This window comes from Trachemys scripta, chromosome 10, assembly GCF_013100865.1.
Source record: "Trachemys scripta elegans isolate TJP31775 chromosome 10, CAS_Tse_1.0, whole genome shotgun sequence".
Lineage (NCBI taxonomy): Eukaryota > Metazoa > Chordata > Testudines > Emydidae > Trachemys > Trachemys scripta.
The window spans coordinates 55,598,496-55,617,977 of NC_048307.1; the positions used below are offsets into that span (position 1 = coordinate 55,598,496).

A 19,482-nucleotide genomic window follows, 5' to 3' on the forward strand; every position below is an offset into this window, starting at 1 on the left:
TCTCCCTACTGTTACTCACCCCTTCTTGTCAACTGTTTGAAATAGGCCATCCTGATTATCACTACAAAAGTTTTTTTTTCTCCTGCTGATAATAGCCCACCTGAATTGATTAGTCTCGTTAGAGTTGGTATAGCAACACCCATTTTTTCATGTTCTCTGTGTATATATATCTTCCTACTGTATTTTCCACTGCATGCATCCAATGAAGTGGGTTTTAGCCCACAAAAGCTTATGCCCAAATAAATTTGTTAGTCTCTAAGGTGCCACAAGTACACCTTGTTCTTTTCTCTGTTATATAGTGTGTCCTTTTAATTTTTTTTTTTTAAGATGCAGACTTAAGTCCTTTATCTATACTATTAACAATCAGTGTGCTATCTTGATTTTGCCTGAGTTTAATGCAATACTAGCTTCTATGACTTGAACTGTGACAAATTTTCCAAACGTCCCTTTGCAGATACACATGATTTATCTGAAGTCACTGAAAAAAATATTTAATCCCCAACAACCACTTAATCTTTTTATTTCAGGTACTTAAAAATGGTATATTGTGATTGGTAAAATCAATTTGTTAACGTGTCTCAATCTGATGAAATGTATTCAGTATAAATCAGAATTTCTTTAGGAAGTCAAAGCATAATTAGAACATTCTGCAACAGGAGATGAAAGTTCAGGATTGTCCTTCCCTAGCATTTAACCTGCTTTAGGGCTTGTATATACTAAATAGAAAATGGCACCAGTTTAAGTCAGTTTAAAAATCAACATTGATTAACTCATATCAATTTTAGAAGCTAAATCAATTAAGCCAGGGTTAAACCAATTTCAGTGCATTTACATTAGGGGTTTACACCAGTTTAACCAGATTGATTTCTTAGGGCATGGCTACACTTGCAGATGTAGAGTGCAGTAGGAAAAGCGCTGCAATCTGTCCACGCTGACATCTGCAAGCGCACTGGCGTGGCCACATTAGCAGCTCTTGCAACGGCCACAGAGAGCAGTGCAGTGTAGCTATCCCAGCATGGAAGTGGCTGCAATGTGCTTTTCAAATTGGGGGGGTGGGTGGAGTATGACAGGGAGTATGTTGTGTGTATGTGGGGGGAGAGAGTGGGTTTTTGGGGGGCTGAGAGCATGTCAGCATGCTGTCTTGTAAGTTCAGAAAGCCGCAGACCCGACCCTCTCTCTCTCTCACACACAGCATTCCACAGTAGTGGTTGCTTTGTCTCGGAGCAGATAAGAAGCCGGCTGTCAGAAACGGAGCTTCCAGAGGGCATATCCGCATTCCTGCAGCAATTACAAAACAATGACAAGAGTGGCCACTTGACTTAAGGGGATTATGGGATGTTTCCAGAGGTTGATCAGAGCGCAGTAATACAACACCTCGTTCACACTGAGGCCCAGGCATTTCAGCCAATGCGCACCAAGCGTTAATCTTCTCACAGAGGTGGAGTACCAGGAACGCTCTAGCCCTGGAGTCAGAGCGCTCTACGTGCCTTGCCTGTGTGGATGGGTAGTGAGCTAGTGTGCCCGGGGCTGCGTTAACGTGCTCTAACTCGCAAGTTTAGCCAAGCCCTAAATCAGTTTAAACCAGTGAATGTTCTAGTGTTGAAAAGGCCACTCAATTTAACAAACATTAAAAAGAAGCCACTAAAATGGGACAGGCAGGCACTGAATCTCATGCAGGGTTGGGGCTGCTTCATATGATTTCAAGGTATTTCCACAAAAGGATGTAGTTAATCCATTTGCTACTAGCTGTCAGATGATATGGAAGTGTATGCTCATTGCCATACAAGACAAAAATTCAAATTTAGGAAATAGGCAGTAAAGTGAGGGATATTTGCAATGCAGAAAGCTTTTCGTAATACATCTAACCTAAATCATCTTTACTCCATGAATGTGAATTTTTCATTTTTGTTCTTTAGAGCTTAGTAGGTAGCCAGAGAATCCCTTTTAGAACTGAACAATATTGTCCTATTCTGCCGCTCAGCAGAAATCTAAGGGTAGCTTAATGTAGACTCCCACTGTTTGGGGGGAAAAGATGGTTCTAAGATTATACTCCTTAACAACCTCTGCCCATTGTTAGGATTTCTGACAGTTCAACTGCTTAATCTTGTTGGTTCTCAGAGCAAGATTACACAGTAACAGAATCTGAACAAACCAAAATGAAAATTTTTGCCTCTGGTCTAGGTTTACTTGGGCCTCCCTCAGGACGGGGCTGAACTAGATGACCTCTCAAGGTCCCTTCCAGCCCTACAGCTATGATTTTATTTAATAAGTAGAAGGCAGCAAAAGGTACTTTTGGGCCTTTGCTTTGAGAGTGTCTCATGAATTCATGCTTTAAGATCAAGTGATATGATTTTGAGTCACACATACACTGATCTAGAACTGAGCTTTGATCATCTTTCTTCCGAATACCAGTAAATTAAATACTGTAACAAGACAAAAATTGAAACTAACATCTCAGAAGCTAAGGTTATAAGAATTATGACTACAGTTAAGTTTAAATGTTATGGGGCAGAAATAACCTAAGACATCTAGTATAGGGGCACTTGAAAGTTGTTTCTAAAAACAAAAAGAACCCCAAATATAAGGTGGTAGCATTTGCAATGGTGCTATACCCTATCCCATGGCAGCACTGTATTATGACTGAAGTGGTTCTGTAAGATACTCTTCAGGCAATCAAGGATGAATAGTATCTTTAGACAGTGCTACAACAGACAAGTGCTGCCAATAGTAAAATCCATCTACGACTAAGGTTCTCAGATATACACCTCTACCCCAATATAACGCTGTCCTCGGGAGCCAAAAAAAAAAAATCTTACCGCATTATAGGTGAAACCGCATTATATCGAACTTGCTTTGATCCGCCGGAGTGTGCAGCCCCGCCCCCCTGGAGCACTGCTTTACTGCATTATATCCAAATTAGTGTTATATCGGGTCACGTTATATCAGGGTAGAGGTGTACTAAAACATTGGATTTAGGCAATTATTAAATCTCCCTTTCCCCACTCTTTTCTGTATACATGGGGAGAGGTAAGAGGGGAATGATTTTGAGACAAATACAGTACAATCTCAGAGTAACGAACACCAGAGTTACAAACTGGCCAATCAACCACAGACCTCATTTGGAACCACAAGTATGCAAACAGGTAGCAGCAGAGACGAAAAACAAAAACAGTAAACAGTATAGTACTGTGTTAATGTAAAGTACTAAAGAAAGGAAAGTTTTAAATTTTTTTTGACGAGGTAAGGAAACTGTTTGAGCTTGTTTTATTTAAATTGAGGTGATTAAAAGCAGCGATTTTCTTCTGCATAGTAAAGTTTCAAAGCTGTATTAAGTCAATGTTCAGTTGTAAACTTTTGTTCATAGTTATGAACAACCTCCATTCCCAAGGTGTTCATAACTCTTAGGTTCCACTGTATGTAAAAATACTGAATTTTCAGATATGTTGTCATTATTTATCTGTCTACTGTTTGAGACTTTTGTTTTAGAGTGGGGGGGGGGGGCAAACTACAGCCCGCGGGCCTGATCTGGCCCCTCAGGGCTTTGGATTCGGCCTGCGGGATTGCCGCCCCCGTAGCATCATGGGCCCCGCGCTGCTCCCAGAAGCAGCCAGCACCATGTCCCTGCAGCCCCTGGTTGGGAGTCGGGGGGGGTGGGGAGCAGAGGGCTCCATGCGCTGCCCTTGCCTCCAGGTGCTGCCCCCGCAACTCCCATTGGCCAGGAACGGGGAACCAAGACCAATGGGAGCTTTGAGGGAGGTACCTGCAGGCAAGGGCAGCACGCAGAGCCCTCTGCCCTCCCCCAAGGGCTGCAGGAACGTGGTGCCAGCTGCTTTGGGGAGCGGCACAGGGCCAGAGCAGGCAGCGAGCCTGCCCTGGCACCGGTGCGAACCACTGCCACCCCAGAGCCACTCCAGGTAAGTGGCGCCGGGCCGGGGCCCAAACTCCTCCTGCACCCCAACTCCCTGCCCTGAGCCTCCTCCTGCACTCCACACCCCTCCCTGCACCTCAACCCCCTGCCCTGAACCCCCTCCCACACTCCAACCCCTGCCCTGCATGCAATTTCCCCACCCAGATGTGGCCCTCGGGCCAAAAGTTTGCCCACCCATTTTAGAGGAAGAAGAAAGATTGAATTCCTAGCAGAAAAAAAGTAAGTAGAAGGCTGAAAGAAAGAGCATGAACAATCTAGCACATTTTCATCACTTGCAGCAGGAAAGACACTCAACTGAACTTCAACTTACAGAAGATTTTCAATCACTATATAAAATAAAAGCTACTATTCAAAGTGCAATGTTAACAAAATTAGAAACATTTACTTTAATATATACAAGGTATAGCATGTATAAAATGTATTATAATTTAAGTTTTTGAGCAGAAATTTCTTGCTGTGTCTTCTGTATTTTCTTTGCACCTTTGATTTGCATTTTTACTTGATCTTGTAATTGAGAAAAGAATGCTCGAGATGATTTCAAAGCCTTGTCTTTACCGTCATCCTGTCAATAGACAAAGTGTTTATTATAATAAAGGACAAGATAGCAAATGTTCCAATGGACAGGACTGATGTAACTACACAATTACTAGTTAAACAACCTTTTTTATTTTAAATATACCATACTTATAATCTAATTGATAACTGATTTGCAGACATCTGTTATGCCATCCTGGGTTTTTGTTATACTGTAATTTCAAAAGATAAGGGATGTGTTCCCTCTTCATGCATATGCTTAATACTTATTAATGTTAATGAGAAGTATATATGCAAATCCAGGAATGAATCCTTGGATATTATCAGTCCCACTAGAGAAATACAGATTTATTGCATTTACAAAAATAAAAAAAGTGCAAATGCACAAATGTTTTAGATGTATTAAGGATAACTACTTTCCATATTCTCTTTTCCCTGTTTTAAAAACATCTAATATTAGGAATTAATGGTCTCTTGTACATGGTAAACCCCTAAGGAACTATACAGATTTAATATTTTACTATATTCAAGATACAAGATCAATATTTTGGTGTTACAAAGAAGTCCCATACAATAAGTATTTGTTCTTGTAACATTTGATGTTATTTTTTGTTTGAATTTAAAGTACTATTCTGAATTATATCTATAAAGCTCAGGAGGAACTAGCTAGGGTCCTGATCATCCAACTACTTAGGCATGCAAGTAATTCCATTGAGTTTGATGGAACTACTCACATGCATAAAATTAAGCACGTATGCAATTCCCCCCCTTCCCCCCAAGATCGCAGCTCAGATTGTGAATTTTGAAATAAAGCAGAACAGAATATAAATAGTGTGTGTCACTTATACTTTAGATTAAAGATTAATTCCAAAATTACAGTTTTACAGTTCACATTTTCTTTGCTGGATCCACAGATTAAGTTATTTGCACATACTAAAGAAATGGGCAAGATGCTTTTAAATATTACAAGATATCCTCATGCGGATACAGCAATTGCAGAAGAAAGCATCTATGTAAATATTCCTATCATTTAAAATCACCATAGTTTATTCAAGGTAAAAACAAAACAAAATCTATAGAACAGATAACACAAATATAACACAAACACTGCAAATATCAACAAACATAACTGGTCAGACCTCCTCTGTTTTGAAATTAAATATGGACACCTTGGGCCACATTCTCTGTCAAGGAAGTGCTCAGCCCAGGTATGAATAAAAAGGCATTCTCTGCCTTCTACCAATACTGGTAGTTGGATCTGGACAGGACTAGTCCCTGGCACAGGTTACAAATAGCCTTAACATCCCAAGGAATCAATACAAAAACTGGAGTTCACCAGGGTGTAGGAATGCCCACAACCACATCCCATGAGCTGGTTGCAGAGGAAAGATGACGGCAAAGGAATTCCTGTGATAGCGCATGCTATTTGGGAGCAGGGTTGCTTTACGCCAGGGGTTGGGGAAGGGGGGGGGGGGGAAGAAGAGAGAGAGAACACACAGGATGGGACAAAGCAGCTGGTGTGCAGCCCAGCACAATTACTACAGATACATTTGAAATTTACTACTAGACTATGTAAGACAGTCTTACCTTGAGCAAAGTTGTTTTGCCGTCTTTGGTGAGCTTTTTTAATTTTGCCGCAACAGCTTGTTTGCTGAGTTGCGCGCCTTGTTCTGGCTTTGTTTTTTCCAGGAGTTTTTGACGCTGCTTCTTCTCCCTTAGCTTCATACGTCTGTGAAGCTTCTTCTTTCTTCGTTCTCGTTTTTTGTCTGTGGTAGTCTTTTCTGCATCTGTTTTCACATCTCCAGCTTTACTCTTTTCCTAGAAAGAGAACTGCATAATTTTGGATCCAAAAGTGCTATCTAGGCTAGTGACAAGTACAAACAGAATGGGCACCCTTGCTATACATTTCATTGACTAGCCAGCAGAACTAACACTATTCATCTCTCACACAAAGTAGTCTTTGTGTTTATTTCATCTCCTGTACCCAGCTTCCTGCAACTGAGAATGTGCCTGAGTTAGTAAAACAGAGGAGCCCAAATGGCATAACTCACTCATGGGAACTAAAAATTCCTACAGATTATATTATGCATGTTTATTTTCCTACCTCCCTTAACTTTATTTATTTTTTTATATATACACACACACACACAGGAAAACAAAGGCAGATGAGTAACTGTCTAAAGCTAAAGACAGAGTAATGCAGATTAGGCATAGGACATTTCTTAACAATTAAGAGAGTATTAGGCAGACAAACCATCTACATAGTAGGGTAATTTTCAAAAATAGAATAACCTATGCTGAAAAGGAAGCATAGCAGGTGGCGAGGAAGGCAGTCAAATCTAGTTAAGCCAAGCTAGCTCCTCCGACTTCACTGTGCTGGAATTTCTTAAATCTCTATGCAGGGGGTTCCAAGAGAAGAATGTCACAGAAAAGGAGTTCTCTGTTCTGAGGGTGCAGGGTATCTGCAGCGTACAGACACAAAAGGAAGCCTGTCTGCAGCTCTAGATTAAATTTCTTACCTTAACCTCCTCTGGAGCCAGGAGAGCTGCATCACTAACGCTAACAGGTGCTACTTCTTCCATAATTATAGCTGCAAGATTTGAAACGATTTTAACCTCTGGCACGGGCTAAAAAGAAGGAAATGTCATTTAGGTACATAGTAATATATTGCTGTGGCATGATATTCAACTGAATTAAGTCACACTAAATACATTCCCATTTATATTAAGGCTGATTATAATATGTTTCTGAAATACTCAACAAGCAATTGCATTGGAAGTATCCCTCACTTTACTGCCTATTTCCCAAACATATTTTATTGTATGAAATGTGAAAACTAATGGACTCACTGGTTTAGGTGTGAAGTGGAAGTTGGAAAGAGCATCCAATTTTAGGAAGAGTGAGTCCATCATTTTCTGAATTTCTACGTGTTCAGGATTTTCTTCCTCTTCAGTTTTTTGCTGTTAATAAATAAACAAACAAACAAACAAACAACAAACATCATAATGTTAATAGAAAAATCACTTCAAGAAACTTGCATATAAAGATATTAGAGCACTTTATAGCTCATAATGCTGCAGTATGCAGTTTATACCTATTTTACAGATGGATAGAGCCCTGCACGGATACAAAATTTGTATCTGCATCTGATCTGCAAATATGGTCCATGGATATAAAGGGGACATCCACGGATTTGTACTACAGATGGGTACATTGAGCCACAGAGGATTTAAATGATCTTCAATATGTGAACAGCTGAGGGGAAGATTTCCAAAGAGAAGTGGGAGTCATGCACCCAACTTCCACTGAAAATCAAGGGGAGGTAGGTACCTAACTCTTACTTGTGTGTTTGAAAAAAACCTCTCAGACTCAGAACACCACTCAGGAGCCCAGAGTCTCAGACTCAGTGGATTAAATTCTGGGATGATATTTCACATTGGTAAGTGGCTGTGCAGCTCAAATATCATGTGAAGTTGGCTAGAGAAGGGGAAGTTAAGGAAGTTTAGGCTCCTATTTATTCAGTTTAAACCAAATTCACATGTGAATTTCTGTTGCTCCACACTCCTATTAGATGTAGTAAAGATTAAAACAAAAGCCTTAATAGATCAAGTCTGAGATTTACTGAACTCAGAATATTTTTAATTGATTTAAAGGATTTGCATTATCCGTGAACTCAAAGGGGTCAGCCAAATAATTATTTTGATGGTATAAACTGGAGTGGTTTAATCAAAATAGGAGAACAATTGTATCAAATCTGAGTTATGTAAAAGATGGTCCAATATTAATCTCCCCTGATGGACTTTTTTTAAAGCAATCACTGTTCCAGAATGTAACTTTTCTATTATTTTTATGCCACATTTTAAGACAATGATTCTGTCTTGTCAATATTTGTGCAAATTTAACAGTAAATGTTGAATTTTTGGTATCAGTTCAGTTTCCCGGGTTGTACTGATTGAACACATCAGGATTTCCCAATACTTATGGCAGTTCAGTGTTTAAAAATAAAAAATAAAACTTTCAAGCAGTCATGATTTGATTTTTCTAACCAACAGCAATGGGTGTGGGGTGTGTGTCTGTCTCTCTCTCTCTCCCTCCCCCTCCCCATTATCGTAACTTACTTGGTTGAGTGTCAAATACTCCTGCTCATAGATTTCAGCAAGACTCAATTTGCTCTTTTCATGATCCAGAGTTAGACGCTTCTTGTATTCAAAGGCATCCTCTTTTGGTTTTTCTTTACGTATTACATCATCCCAAGCCTAAGACAAAACCATAAAATAGTTAAGATGCAATTGCATCAAATAAGCTTTAACAAACCATTTTTATAGCTCAGTGGTTTGAGCACTGGCCTGCTAAAACCCAGGGTTGAGAGATCAATCCTTGAGAGGGCGATTTAGGGATCTGGGGCAAAAATCTGTCTGGGGATTGGTCCTGCTTTGAGCAGGGGGTTGGACTAGATGACCTCCTGAGGTCCCTTCCAACTGTGATATTCTAGGATTATACATCACATTCTATCAGACATCTTGTTAGTTGTTTCAGCTAGCACATTAACTTGATTTTCCAACATTGCATTGAACCCAACAGCAAAGGGCAATTTTTTATACAATGGGAGCTACCTTTTATTTTGCCACAACTTTAGCAGATTCAGTAATTGCCAACACCACACTATAGTTAAGATAATATCTTTTAAGGAATTGTATTTACTCCAAAAAAGCTTACACCAAAAAAGCTTGTTAAACAAGATTGAAGGATAGACACCCTCATCTACTCCCCAGTCTTTTTTTGCACAGATACAACCAAAGATGGTATACTAATTAACAACCAAGAATAACATTTTTGAAAGTACTTTAATATGAATTATAAACAGCAATATGGTTTCTGTGCAATTAAAATTAAAAAAATTTATTATACTATGCTTATTTACCCACTGGATCGGTTTAATATATTCTGAAAAAAAATTATTCTTAGTTAATATTCTGAGTAGAGATTATTAAATAGAGATTTGCATATCCATTATATAAATGCCATGTAACTCCAAAGTAGTCCTTTTATAGCTGAATCTTTAAACTGTGAGGGTAATTTTAATTATCTATCTAATTGAGATATGTTATAGCTAAGCCTATGTTTTAGTCACGGGTATTTTTAATAAAAGTCATGGACAAGTCACAGGCAGTAAACAAAAATTCACGGCCCGTGAGCTGTCCATGAGTTTTACTATATAATTAATTAAATTACAACTTGGGCTGGGGGTGCTCTAGAGGTGGCAGCCCAGGGGCACCGCTGGTGCTGGGGAGGGGCGGGGGGTGGCGGCTAGGAGCTGCAGGAACGTGCCGGCTGCTTCCGGGGAGCCCCCCCACGGTAAGTGCCGCCCTGCCCCCCAACCCCCTGCCCCAGCCCTGAGCCCCCCACCCCAACTGCTGGGGGGGGGGGGGGGGGGAAAAAGGGCACGCAAACAGTGGACAGAGACTGCTCCAGCAGCAGCCAATCGGCTGTCTCCAGGGCTGCCTGATCTGCTCGGGCTGCCCCAGAGCCAGTCACAGTAGTCATGGAATCCGTGACAGACATACAGCTTAGTTATAGCCCCCAAAAAGGACACAGAATGGAATCATTAAGAATACACTGTCAGCATTAAGCAAAAGCAATATTCAGGTATTTTATTTCTTCTGGAAATGCTCAGGAGACAAACCGACACCTAAAAAACTAAGGACCTTAAACTCATGCTTGGAATTCATTCCTGTGCCCCCAAAACTGCAAGTTAATACAAATACATTTGAATGTACCCGACAGTGTTTAGGATTTGATTTTGTTGAAATATTTAAGCTTCCAAATAAAACAAAGAGGTGAAGGCAAATCTTATTAACCTGATCTTTTATCCTCTGTTTGATAATATCTTCAAGCTGAAAGGTGGTTTCCTCTGTGATCACAGGAGCTAAGAGGGCAAAAAAATAAACACGACCACCAAGTTTAAAGTATGTAGAAACTAAATCATTCATTAAATGAAAGGAGATTAACAGTTCTGGAGATATTATTTTTGCATTTATTTTAACTGGTACCGCTTGTTCTCTAAACAAAAACAAAAGACTGAAAAATGCTAGAAAATATATACAGTACTTTAGAGAGGCATATTGGCCTGGAATGAAGATGATTAGGCAGGCTAGTAGGTTTATTTCCTCAGGAAAAATTGCATAGTATGAAAGTTTGAGAAAGATAACCAAGTTGTGTTTGCCCTATAAATAAGCGGACACAAAAAATGGGTCATTCTCATTTGATAAAGCTTAGTTCACATCTGAAAGTTCAACAAATGGGTGAGGCAATAAAATTTCTATGGGGGAAAATATGGCCTTATAAATATTCTAGTTTAGGCACAGTTTGAGCAATGTTTGACAAGTCTGAAATGATGGTGGAAGGACTGGAGGGAGGATGGGGGAAAAAACAAACAACCAAACAAAGAGCATTTGTGCACCACCCTCACCAGTAAAACAAACAAATTATCTAACAATGTCTGAAATTTAGCATAACAGTATTTACCCATTCTGACTGCATGGTCAAAGAGTAAAGATTCCTCCAAAAGACTGTTTTCAGGTCGTTTTTGTCCAGTCACTTCCCCTGTAAGCTGCCAAGGTTTTTCCTCCAACAACTCCTTTTCTAGAGATTTAATTTTTTCATGCATCTGAAAGATAAAATTTTCTGAAAGTTTAAAAAAAAAATTAAGTTAAATGCACTTGTTTAGCAACAAAGGGAAAAATCAAGTTAGAGTAAAGAATATGAATAATTACTCTAGGTATTTCTAGATTCTTTACACACCTTTTGCCTTATCTGTCTGTAAATATGCCACTATTTGATCATATTTCTCCTAAAAATTTTCTGAAGCTTTCAGACAACTTAATGATATTTACAAATACAATCAACTTATTAGTAACATACATGTCTTTGGCTCAAGTTTAAGCAGAAAACTGATTAAATCAATTGCTCATGAAGGGATACTAGAACATCTTAGTTACCTTTTCCTGCCTTTTCTCAAAAGAAGATTTTATTCCAATGGGATCAGTTCTCTTCTCATCTGGTATATCTGTATCGTCTTCTTTTTCACTGTCCTCTGGTAAGTTAAAAGTAACTTTTTTAGAGACTTCTTTAGCTTTCTCATTCTTCTCCATTATGTCCATTTCATTATTTTCCTCAAACCTATAAACATTAAAATGCCGTTACATAAATGGAAGTAGTACATGCTTGAGACATTTATTGTTTAATATATCATACAAGCTACAGGTAAAAAGCTCCCCCTTTTTAGGTAATAATGCTGCCCACCTATTATTGCAACTAGATATAAAAATTGTATTAAAGTTAATATTTAAAATTAAATATACACAAGTTGAGAGGGAAGGTACTGTACCACAATACATTTTCAGAGATTCCCAAAAACTTTTACTGCACTTTTCTTAAGACTTAACATAACCAGAAAGGTAGGCTTTTGGATGACGACCTACATATCTAGTGGAGATATGCCTCCCCAGCTGAAGCAATACATAATTCATTTAGTTAAAGTCATTTACTCAAAACCCACAGGGCAACAATAAAACAGTATTTCAACAATAAAACTCTTCTTTTCTAAGTCAAAAAGTAGTTAATTAGTGAACACATTACACTGACATTACAGAAAGCCAAAAACAAGCACATTAACAGATAATGAAATACTTGGTACCAAGTTTTAAAAGTCTGTTCCTTCCTTAATATAATATTACCTCTGCCAAAGAGATTCCTAAATTTCCATTTTATTTTCTGTTTAAGAGATGGTGTCACATTGTCAGTGACAATTCAAATAACTGACAGATCCCACAGAACAGTTACAAATCATTCAAGTGTACATACTCATCAAAAATGCCTTCTTCATCCTCCTCGTCAGTGTCACCTTCATCATTCTGATCATTTTCACTATCATTAGCTAGGTCATCATTGTCATCAATAGGGTCAAAGAAATCTTTATATTTCAAATTTCTAGAACTTTTACCTGGCTGGAGAGAGGGGAAAATAAGAGGTTACCCAGTGAAAGTGACAAGTCTAAGTGACTAAGAATCTTCCATTTCCATGAGGACCATGTTATATATACCTGCAGTGTAAGATCTGCAATGGGAATTCAATGGATTTCAACATTAACCACTGGTCTGGTAGACAGTGGCATTAGTTGAAGTGAGACATTTTTAATGTCATCAATTAATAGTCAATTCTATTTTAATTTGCTCAGAGACCAAGGAGCAGAAAAGCAGTATATTTTAACAACTGACATATTTGCTGAGATGTGTGGGGTAGCTCATAAATCCCTGACAACATAACAAATGGCTGTAACATGCATCAGTTTATCACTTCCAGAAGCACGTTATTTTTCTCTTGTTATATCAAATAAGATACTGAAAGAACAGAATTGTCACAAGCAATGTTAGTCAAGAAAGCCTGAAAGTAATTTTCAAGCCAGAATACAGCAGCTCAAGTTTATTCACAGCCTTAGATTAAAAACAAAACAAAAATCTACAAACCCTTACAACACATATACTACTCACCCAAGTGACCATGGGACCCTGTCCTTTCCTCTCTCTACCTCTCAGAGTTTATCACCTCCACCTGTTTTGTCTTAAGTTGGGCCCTACTTCCGCTAGGGATCCACATGGGCAGACCCCTATACTCATGAAGAGTCCCAATGACTTCAATAAAATGCTGCACAGGCATGAAGATCCATCCAAATGTAGGTTGTAAACTCTTCAAGATAGGGACTTGTTTATTTGATCCCACATATTTATGATAATATAGTCTGATCTCCTGCATAATACAGGCTATAGAATTTCATCTAGTAATTCCTGCTTTCAGCCTAATAATTTGTGGTTGAATTAACAGCGCATCTTTTGGCATCTGATCTTGATCTTAAGATTTAAAGTAACGAGAACCCACCAAAACCTTGTTAAATTGTTTCAATGGTTAATTACACTTTTTAATTAAAGTCTGCATTTTGTTTCCAATTTGAACTGCAATTTCAATTTCATGTCAGTTTTTTAAGCTAATTTCAATTATACTGGCTTGTGACAAAAAAGTGTTTCTAATTCTGGATGCATATATCCTTACCTTGATTTTATCTTTTTCAGATTCTTCTTCATCCTCATCAGAAAGAACATCTTCAAAATAATCAATCTCATCCTCCTCCTCCTCATCATCCTTCTTCTTGCTTTCTTCTTTCTCTACGTCTTCCAAAAAGGCTTCCATCTCAGCCAAGCTGAAAAATTTATCATCCACTATGGACTTTTCTCCTGATTTTTTCCAGGTAGTCTTCTTCAACTTTTGAATCTGTTGCTCTAGCTCATCAACATCAAAGTCAACATCTGAATCCTCATCACTACATAGCTGCCTTTTCCTTGCTTTGGATTTACTTTGCTTTTCTTTAGCCTCACTTTCATCTTCAATACAGGCAGGTTCTGCTTCCATGCTATCTTCTTGTTCCATTTGCTTATCACTGCTAGTGTCTGCCTCAAAGTCATCCTCTTCTTGGGCTGGGAAAAGGTAGAGATCTTTGTCTTTAACATCTCTAGCAACAGCTTTCTTGAAGTAGTCTAGAACTGCATTATTCTGTAGTTCTATTTGTTGCCAGATCTGTTCTTCATCAAAGTTTTCTATTACCAGTTTTTTTAAAGGACTCCCACGCACTAGTTTTGTCCCTAGTGCTTTATGCAAATCATAAAGAGTCTTTGTCAATGAACTGAAGTCTGCAGCCAGTCCATCTTGCACACTGATAAAAACAAAATTAAAAACATCACTGCACATAACAATAGCAAACTGAAAAAATGTTAAAATTCAAAAGTCAATTAGAAAGCAATCTGAGTTATGACAAATGCACTTTTACAAAGGGAAACTTGTATAATCTTAAGATTGTTTCTTTTTTAGATATTTCTGGAGTTCAGCTGTTGAGTGCGAGCTTTATCAAATGGTTCCTCTGATGGTCCCTTTATGTCTGTTCAGTGTTTTTGCAGCAAATGCCTGGTTGCCCTTCAACAACTGCAGGTTTTACTTTGTTTATTACACAGCATTTGCAGTCCTATTAGTAAAATCCTTTGAAATAAAAGTATATAATTAAGCTCAAGCTTTAAAATGTGTAACACATACCTAGAGGTACTGAAATGAAATATACCCACAGCCTTAACTATGGTCCGTCACGGAAGTCACCGATTCAGTGACTTTCTGTGACTTCTGCAGCGGTTGATGCACCTGGCCCAAGAACACCTCAGGCAGCCACCTCGCCAGTCGCACCGACCACTTGGGCCACCACTCCTTGCCCCCAAGCTGTAGCAGAGTTTGAGTGTGGGAGGGGGTTGGGGCATGGGACGGGGGCTCCTCAGAAGCGGCAACATCCCCCTCGCTCAGCTGTTAGGCAAAGGCGTGGCCAGGCAGCTCTGTGCACTGCCTCCACCCAGAGCACTTGCTTTGTAACACCCATTGGCTGGGAACCGTAGCCAATGGGAGCTGCGGTGGTGGTGCCTGCACACCTCCACCTAGCAGCTGAGCAAGGGGGATGTCACCTTAACTATAGTTTTCCCTATAAAAAATTGCTTAGGGATTAACTAGTTTGTCATCTTTTTCTCAAAATACATTTGTTTTTAAGTTTTCTTCAAATTTTAAATATACTCTTGGTAATCTATTCAAAATAGCTCAAAACACAACCCAAAGGGGTCATAATGGAAATTCTCATAGGATAAAACCTAAGGTCCCCAATCCTGCAACCAGATTCATGCAGAGTGCCATCCAATTGTGGAATGAAGGCCTAAGTTACAGTTGCTGTGTAAAATTCAGGCAGGCCCCAAGTCTTACTCATATATACAAAGATTTCCTCATTTACAAGTAGTTTTTAAAATATCTCCCCCTTGCTAAAAAGGATTTTACTCTGTGTGTTTCAATGAAATTTAAAGTCCCTTTTTTAACTTTAACTCAATCATCACATCAACAGAAGGCCACAGAATTGTTTGAGCTTTTACATATACCTAAATTAAATCTTTCCCTAAGACAAAAAACAGATTTAGGCCCATCTAAAGTTAGTTTTATTTCTACAATTAAACAGTTCATTTTAATCGTGCAAGTGAAACCTATAGACACTTTCTCCCTAACACAGAAGACAAGGTTGGGTAGGCTAATTAACAAAGCACTGCTGGACCTGAGTCTTGAAAAATCACAGATCAAGTCCTCAAAATCATGAGATTATCTTAATAATAAGATTTTAAAAATTATTTCTTGTTTCTAAACTTTTACATTATATTCAGATCACATTTTCAAGCTTTCCCCTGCAACCATGAGTGCTAGAGACTTCTTTTTAATGAAGGTATTTGTACAGCACCTAGCAAAATGGGGTCCTGACCTACGACTGCAGCCCCAAAGTGCTTCCGAAATACAATAAAATGATAGTATCAGAGGGGTAGCCGTGTTAGTCTGAATCTGTAAAAACAACAGAGGGTCCTGTGGCACCTTTGAGACTAACAGAAGTATTGGGAGCATAAGCTTTCGTGGGTAAGAACCTCACTTCTTCAGGTTCTTACTCACGAAAGCTTATGCTCCCAATACTTGTTACTCTTAAAGGTGCCACAGGACCCTCTGTTGCTTTTTAATACAATAATAATCATCAAGATTAACTGGGTCATTCCAAATGGCAAAACAGGAGGCTTGGTGTTGGCCTGGCGAAAATCCCAGGGAGCTAGGACCATCCCCCCTTCCTCCCCACGAGTGAGGTTGGCAATGGGGCCGCGGGGCGTCATTACCCGGGGAAGGCACAGAGGGGGCAAAGCAGGGGGTGTGGCCAAGGTCTGAAGCTCTCCCCTGGGATGAGGGAAGGGAACGAGGGAGCAGGACGGGTTATTGGAGGCTGCTGCGCTTGTCCAGTGGGAGCGCCCACAGCGCAGCCCGGGCCGGGCCAGGGGATGAGCGATCCAGGGCAGCCGCGGCGGCCTGCCCCCGGGCCGGGGATTTCTGAAGCTGGGGGGGCGCGGTAGGGAGTTTCACCTGAGGAAGCGCTCCGGCTGGGCCGCGGCAGCACCTAGCACCTTCAGACACGTCTCCAGCCGCCGGCTGGGCGCCGCCATCTTCAGCCTCTACTCACAGCACGCGAGGGGAGAGGTCTGGAGGAGGGACCTCAGTCACACCAGGGCTCCGGCGAGCATGTCCGTTAACCCGCTCCGGACACCAACGCGGGCACTGGCAGAAAGGTTCCGCTTCGTAAGGGTTCCGACTCGGGATCCTTCTTCGTCACCAGCCGGGCGGCCATGAGTGCCACAGGGTGGGACACACTCCCGGAAGGGGAGGGGATTGCAAGGCCTGGGCACACGTTCACGCCAGCAAATTCCTGCCCCCACGGGAGTAGCTTCCAAAACAGCTTTCAAATGTATCACAGAGGAGAGTCTCTGGGTGCCCACGGAAACCGCACTGCGCCCTGCACCACGTGGGCCGCACGTTCCTCCGCGCCCTAAGCCGCCCACCCCTCCCCGGCCCTCCTCGTGTACACCCGCCCCCCCATCCCCGGCCCCCCCACTGCCCCAGCGCCCTCAGTCTCTGCAGGCCCTGTCTAGGCCCTCGCTGCGCTGCCCTTGCCAATGTCATACCTGCCTAGCTACCTCCCAGCATGCTTGATGCTGTCGCACCAGTAGATGGCCATGCTATGGAAGGAGAGAGTCCGAGAAAGGCCCCAAAAGGAGGCTGTTCAAACTTACAGACATAGTGTTATTGGCCAGTCACCTAGCACAAGGCTTTACTTATTTAATTTTGAAAATGGTAGGCGGTTCTTTTTCTCTATAGGCAAAGAGAAACCCAGGGAATCACTGATGGCTTGTTCCCCCAAATAAGTCCTGTGTCTGTAGGTGACCACCCCTCTGCCACCTCCTTTCCTCTCTGGTCTACTCTCTCTCCCTTCATAGGATGACTTGCTTTTGAGAGTGAAACTGGACACCCAGCAGAGAGAGTTAAAGGGGGAGGATTTGATGAAAGATTGGGAGTGTAGCTGGGAGTGTTTTGACAGCTCAATCACATCCTCTCTCCCCCATCCATCACCCTTCCACCTATGCTCTCATGCCTTAACTCAGTCTCTTGCACATCCATTACATCCCCTAATCTTTCAAGCTCACCTTCCCCTATATCTTCTACTGTCACTCATCTCTGATCTTCCTCCTTTCAATAGATACCCATTCCCATTATTGCAACCCCTTGCTTACAACTACCCCCAGACACTCCCTTTTTGTATTTCCAATTACCCCCTCTTTAAATTCCCCAACTCCCTACCCATTTCCTTCCCCCTCCCCAAACTCTTCTCCCCAGGAATCTCACTCCTCCACTTACACATACATGCAGAATTCTCCACCCAAAACTCACCTTTGCATGGAATTCTCTCCCTCCCCATTCCTCCACAAGCCCCTGACCTCCACTCACTATATAAACTTCAGAAATTATTTTTGTTTCACTTGGAAGTAGCAAATAATTGTTTGTCCTAAGACTACAATTATCTCTTTTCCTCCCCACCTCCACCCCCCAAGAACCTGCAATGGCAAGACAATCTCAGATATTCCCAAAGGACAAATCACAAGGCATGTTAGCAATTAACAAATTCTCAGTAAGCAATATGCCAGCTATAGTTACTTTTGGAAGAGGCATTATAACTTGCTTACAGTCTAGAAAACCATATGGTTTTTTATCCAGTTATTTTGACAATTGTATTAATTCTATTCAGACGGACCTTTTATTTTTTTTATTAGTTTCATTTATTAAGCTGAGCGTAGATGGTAGGGACAGAAATCTTGATTGTGGATTTTACAGTAATGTCACTATAATGTACTTATATATATTTATGTAATATATAGTAAATAAAGTATGGGACATTGTTCACTATCATAACAATTTTAATACTATACCTTGTTTTTTGTGTATTCCCTTGCCTGCTCCCTGCACTAAAGTAAAACTTGCCTCCTCTCTGTCCTTTCCCATAGTTTCACCATTGGTTGTGTAAGAGCCTTCTGTGCAGCTCCCACCTTCTGGAGCAGTTGTCCAAGTAGACCGCTCCATCATTGAATCCCTACCTCTTTTTAAACCTTATTTTAAACAAAATATTTTCCCCTCTCAGTCTACACCTCTTGAATGGAATCCTTTTATTTACCATACAATATCTTTCTACCAACATTCCCTGAATTTTACATTGTATGCTACCTGCACATGGGTAGATCCAGTGAGGATTTGCACAGCCCCAGGGACCTGCCATAAAAAGGGAATTGCAGGATTGAGACCTAATTTTGCAAAGTGTTGTAGGGATACACCTTGTTTGGAAGGCATTATATAAAAATAAATTCTGATCCTCAATCGTTTCCTAGAATGACTAATCCCATTAAGTTGGAGTACTTATGAGAATAAAGATTTACAACAGCAGGCCCTAAATAGTGTATTGTATCATTGTTGTTTTATTGTTTTCTTCTCCCCTTGGGTGACTTTAGTACTAACCTAGATTTGGATAGTTATTAGCACTGAACACAATTGCTAAATATAGTAACTGTACAGCCATTTTACTATGCAGTTTTGTCTCTGTGACCTAGATTCTAGTATTTTTTTAACATACATTTTCAGCAGACATTGAGAAGAAAATGCCTGATGATATTTTGCATCACTAAACTCAAAATTCATCCAGGCACATATTCACAGAACTGATATATTAGCATGGATTAATGTTTTCTTTCTAACACATTACATGATAATTTCCTTCAAGATTATTACCGAAGGTCAAACTATGCACTAGGCCAGTAGCTTCTGCAGCAGTTGGGGAGTGGTGTGGGAAGGGAGGAACTCACCTACCTCCCAGGCTGCAATTTGCAAAGCCGCTCTCCAACTGTTATTCTCTGGGGTTACAGTAACCTTGTCTGCTGAGTGGTTCTTCCCATTCTGCGGAGTTTTGGCAGGTAGATCTACATAGTAATGGATCTATTGGTCTCATCCCAGCTATTGCCACAGTCCACCACTTAAAACCTCCCCTG

At 40.4% G+C, this 19,482-nt stretch overlaps 1 protein-coding gene across 1 annotated transcript; it reads right to left on the reverse strand.

Moving 5' to 3' along the window:
• Window positions 1-4,283: 4,283 nt before the first annotated feature.
• Window positions 4,284-16,765, reverse strand: MPHOSPH10 (M-phase phosphoprotein 10). The gene is made up of 11 exons (XM_034784537.1): window positions 16,481-16,765; window positions 13,568-14,225; window positions 12,326-12,468; window positions 11,461-11,641; window positions 10,988-11,129; window positions 10,321-10,388; window positions 8,581-8,718; window positions 7,312-7,422; window positions 6,982-7,089; window positions 6,050-6,280; window positions 4,284-4,490 (listed from the first exon to the last, which is right to left on the reverse strand). Exons 1-11 carry the CDS (start codon window positions 16,558-16,560, stop codon window positions 4,350-4,352), a joined length of 2,001 nt encoding a protein of 666 aa, XP_034640428.1. The 5' UTR covers window positions 16,561-16,765; the 3' UTR covers window positions 4,284-4,349.
• Between the last annotated feature and the right edge of the window lie 2,717 nt (window positions 16,766-19,482).

Coding starts and splice junctions, on each gene's coding strand:
- MPHOSPH10 (XM_034784537.1), bottom strand. CDS start 16,560: ATGGCGGCGCCCAGCCGGCGGCTGGAGACGTGTCTGAAGGTGCTAGGT. Junction 11,642..12,325: donor GAAGAAGGCATTTTTGATGA/GTATGTACACTT, acceptor TAATGTTTATAG/GTTTGAGGAAAATAATGAAA. Junction 11,130..11,460: donor TTGAGAAAAGGCAGGAAAAG/GTAACTAAGATG, acceptor TTTATCTTTCAG/ATGCATGAAAAAATTAAATC.